At 48.6% G+C, this 5,000-nt stretch overlaps 1 protein-coding gene across 1 annotated transcript in view; it reads right to left on the minus strand.

The window, feature by feature from the left end:
• Positions 1-168: 168 nt before the first annotated feature.
• LOC306918992 (AT-rich interactive domain-containing protein 1B-like) overlaps positions 169-5,000 on the minus strand; it is a 16,408-nt gene continuing 11,576 nt past the window's right edge. The window contains exon 3 of the mRNA XM_079531827.1: positions 169-485. Within this exon, the coding sequence (XP_079387953.1) occupies positions 409-485 (77 nt within the window). The 3' untranslated portion in view covers positions 169-408. The remainder of the gene's footprint in view (positions 486-5,000) is intronic.

Raw genomic sequence — 5,000 nt, forward strand, 5'->3', positions numbered from 1 at the left:
TGGATGGTTTCACCACGAAACAAACGTTGTGATGAGATGTAGAGACACCATTAGCGGTCGGGTTCTTTTACCTGCCGTGTGTGGAGTTGACAGCAGCCTGCATGGCTGCGGCCGCCGCCTCCTGGGCCTTGCGGTTGCTGCTGCTGCTGCTGGCGCCCAGGGAACGAGGGCCCATGCCTGGCCCCGCAGGCTGGGGCATCCCGGGGGAGCTGGGGGCCATACAACGAGGGCCCATGCCTGGCCCCGTAGGCTGGGGCATCCCGGGGGAGCTGGGGGCCATGGTGGGAGGAGGGTACGGCCGGCTCTGGCTGCTGCCCGCCCCCGGGGCCACGGCCCACGGGCATGGCCTGTGCTCCGGACCCCTGGGCCCCGTGCACGGGGCTGGTGCTGGTGCTCAGGGCCTGCAGGTTATTGTTGGTCATGCCGCCGGGGCCACTGAAGCCGGCGCTGGGGTCCCGCGTAGTTAGACGGTCGAGGGTAGTTACCTGGAGAAAGAGCAAAACAAAAGAGACCAATTTAAATGAACAAATTCACTTGTTCTGAGTTGCGCACATTAACTCTTTTTCTGCCAAGGGCGAGTTTGGGTGAGTTTGAGCGAAGTCACAGATTGTCAAGAGATAAGTTTGGACGAGTTATTAGATTATTATTAATTATGAAAGATCTCGAAAGTTATTATCATCTGGTTAGCTTGGGGTTGCTATAGCTAGCACTAAACAGGCACGGGACCGGAAACAAGATGGCCGCGGCCATAAACTTCTATGGTAGATGGATTTTTAGAATCCTTTCTCATATTGAGGTGTTTGATCAAAACCGGGATGTTAGCGGCTCATAACCAAAGCGTCGCTAGTCGCTTGAGGATCTGCTACCGTTGCTACTTCTGAATTTGAATCGTGAAAAGTAACAGTTTCGGAACTTGTGAGGTTTCCACCTGACAGAGACAAAATGCAACAACAAGACCTGTCGATCACCTGAGCGGGGACGTCTCGTTGAGTGACGATCGATTGGACAATTTGTTCTCAATTTCTCCCACGACAGCCACACAGTTGAGGGGACAGCGAGTGAGGAACAAAGCAAAACGCCATATCCCTCGCTCTCCTCCAGACATTCTCAATGACGCCGTGACATTCTTCACGGCTGTAGGTCGCTGGATGATGGCCAAAGGGGAACAATTGGACGGTCTTAAGGCTGACTTTGTGAAACACTTGAGAGGGCCTTCTTAATCTGCAGTAAATGCCTTCCTCGCTGCCCCCGGAGGGCCACACATAGCCACCATGCCAGAAGCCTTCCTAAGGCCCACTTAAACCCCTTCCATTTGGGCTCCCAAAGCCTGGCGCTCATCCTCCTGCTGCAGCTGCCGCTCGCTGGGAGGAGTGGAATGACACAATCCATACCACGGAAACTCAACGGACAAAGTGCGCGGGTGCACACGTGTGTATACGCGAATATATGTATAGTTTCATTATATAGATATTCCACTGTTACGTTCTTAGCTTAAGCGTGTTTCATGATAAATGCTTTTTATATATGTGATGTATTCCCATGCTTTTGTTCTTGCTTAATGTAAGTCGCTCTGGATTAAGAGCGTCTGCTAAATGCCTAAATTGTAAATTGTAAATTGAATACACGAGGACGTACCAGTACCAGGATGAAATGACTGAGTGAGGGGGCAGTTGAAAATGGCGAGGGGACACATCTGATTTTTATATACCGGTAGTACAACAATAAGTACACAACTTAAACTGAGGTGGCGGAATTTGCAACTGGCCCCCTCTGGCACCCCCTGTGGCGCCGGGCCTGCCAATACATGCTGTATACACTAATGTCTATGTACATGCACAGATGTACATGCACGTTTGAATTACTACACTACACTACACAATACTGAGGACATCAACATTTTAGGGCGGCAATTTTAGAAATGCAATTCGTGCCATTTGTTTTTTGCCATCCTTAACCCTAACCCCATGTGAGTTTATATCTGCAATTTTTGGTCATACTTCCTCACAAGTATAGTAATACAACCGCGCACGAGCACTCGCACGTGCGTGCACACACACACACACACACACACACACACACACACACACACACACACACACACACACACACACACACACACACACACACACACACACACACACAATCCACTTTTCCACTGTGATTTTCCCCTCCTTTTGGACAAATCCCCCCGCAAAATAGAAATGGAAGATGTGTCCTCCTCCCCTATTGTGAAGGGGGCTATTTATTTTGATTTGATTAAGGGTGCTTTACTTGGGGGCTCACCGCCTAATCCTCTGAGAATGTGTCTGGCAAAGGGGATCAAGTCCCTTTAAAACCTGAAGGCTTCTCCTCCAGAACGCGGACAAACTGCATGAGGAACGCTGAATGACAATATTCTGCCATGGAAAAAGAAGAAGTAGGAGGAGGAGGAGGAGGAGGAGGAGGAAGTGAAGAAAACGACTTTCAAAATGGAAAATGGCCTTTCAGTGTTGCTCAAGACCAATTCAACATGACGAGAGAGAGAGAGAGAGAGAGAGAGAGAGAGAGAGAGAGAGAGAGAGAGAGAGAGAGAGAGAGAGAGAGAGAGGTAAGGAGAAACATTCCCCCGGAGGTAGGATTCATATTGAATCAAAATACGTATTTTCCGTGAAAGTCAGCAGCTCTGCTTGAATGTGTCCAGACCTTGTGATGAGATGATGTACTGCTGGACATGTGAGGGGAGAGGAACAGGGTGATTATATGTGGCGGTGAGCCTCACACCACCCGGTTGTCACCGGGGCCTCAAAAGGGCCTATTTCGTACTCCGGTTATAAGGTGACACACCGCGGTGGTAAGCGACTCACCACCTCTCAACCCAACACATCTCTCTGGTTTTACTAACCGCCGTATAACACCTAAAACTGGAGCATGAATAGCCCTAAAACGCTCTCTTCTCTGTAAAACGGACGCGAGTTGCAACAGTACTCGATTTCGAAATGTATACAAATCTTTTGAAAATAGCAGATCTATACAAGCTCACAATGCGTTGCATCGCAGCTTCGCAATGCATTGTGAGCTTGTAGATCGGCTATCTTCAAATGGCCATGATGTATAGGGCTGAAGTGGTATATGTTTTCTTTTTGAGTGGTGTAAACCACTCCTACAACTGGCTTTTGTGTGCATAAAAAAATGACCATGGTTGCTATGTTCAAAATAATTTCTGACGTAATTAAATCACACCCGGGTGAACTGGATGACCGTAGCAACCGTGGTCATTTTCTCTGCACAAAAAAAGCCAGTTGTGAAATCACATCAGTTGTGGTCTGACATTACGTCAGACCACAACTGATCATGCTATATAAAACCTTACACCACTCAGTTCACACGGGTGTGATTTTTTTTTAACATGAGCTTGGATAAATGTAATTAAGGTCCTAAACACAGCGGATTATCATGTAGGCTGTTTCTACAATGGGAGGCCTGTGGAGGCTATAGCAACGGTACCAATAATATGTTTTTAAATATTTTTTAACCAAACTCGTGTTTCTCGTGCTTTCATCGAGATATCTCGTGGATGGCTTGGATTGGGTTAAGCTCATGAATTTGGGGGGGGGGCGCTAGCCCCTACAGCTTTTGTCCCCACAAAATGTCCACAACACAAACACAAAATGCCATTGACAATGAAGGGAAAATGTGCGTCATCTTCTCCCCACACGTCTCATATTTGCCATCGACAATGAAAGGAGAAATTAGGTCAAATGTCCGCCAAATATGACGTATATTTGTGGCAACAGGCATTCTAAATGGCCAGTATGAGATGATGCATGATGATGTACGATGATAAGAGCGCCCATCACTTCACACAGGTGTGATTATTTTTTAAAGGTATCTCACGGTCTGGGCGTGGGGTGGGTATTCGTAGCATAGCAGAGGGGTGGTGGAGAGTTTAGGCGGTGATGGAGGAGAGGGGAGAAAAAGACTCCCAATTACATGGAAATTCCGGTCAATGGTCACACTTTCTGACAGTGGAGCGACGCATTCCTTTCCCCGCGAGCGCTCAATCCCAGCCCGGTGTGGGTGTGACCGAGGAGATTACCTGCCAAGAACTGCTTCCCTCAGCGGAGCTTCTAACAGCCGAGGAGAAGACCCAGGGTCCTGTCTGGGTCTGGGGACTCACTAAGACTGATCGTTCCCAGACTTTTTTCTCCTCACAGACGAGTAAAGCCCGGTCACGACCTGAGTGTGGGACTTACTTATGTATTTCGTATGTATTTCCCCCCCGGAAACAATCTTTTCCGACCAATCACAACGCTCATTTCATGCACGGAGAATGTGAACAGATTTGTGTCAATGTAATTTCCTTGGATCGGTACTTCAAAATTCCGGTATACTTCTGTTTAGCGGCTATAGGTCTTGCCCAGCGCGATAAGACCCAGAGAGGGTGTCCTGTCTCAGTCTGTGGACCAGGAGGAAGCGAGGATGCAGAGGACAGACGCATGGACGCATGGAGAGGACAGCCCGATCCTGTGAATGTATGTCTATAATAATGTGTGTGGCTGAGTACAACTAAATGCATATACATGACGGGTGTGGGGAGGAGAGGTGCTGCAGGGGTGTTAGAAAAAGAGATTAGACGTACTTTCTTTTTTAACCACATGATGTTCAGCCCATTCTGGGCTGAACATTCAGTGGAAATAGCAGCAAAGTAGCTTGCAGATCAGCTGATTTCAGTAAAGAGATTTGGTGTAGAGAGAAAAGTATAGAATCCTGGGGCACTCCGGTCAACAAAGTATGTAGAGTTTAAGTGGTTAAAAGAGTGAGACACGCAAGTCATTGGGTGCATGCTCATCAAAGCCACATGACCCTCTCCTCTCCTCTCCTCTCCTCTCCTCTCCTCTCCTCTCCCCTCCCCTCCCCTCCCCTCCCCTCCCCTCCTCTCCTCTCCTCTCCTCTCCTCTCCTCTCCTCTCCTCTCCTCTCCTCTCCTCTCCTCTCCTCTCCTCTCCTCTCCAGTGGCCTAAG

This window comes from Electrona antarctica (assembly GCF_951216825.1).
Source record: "Electrona antarctica genome assembly, contig: scaffold_1008, whole genome shotgun sequence".
NCBI classification, from domain to species: domain Eukaryota; kingdom Metazoa; phylum Chordata; class Actinopteri; order Myctophiformes; family Myctophidae; genus Electrona; species Electrona antarctica.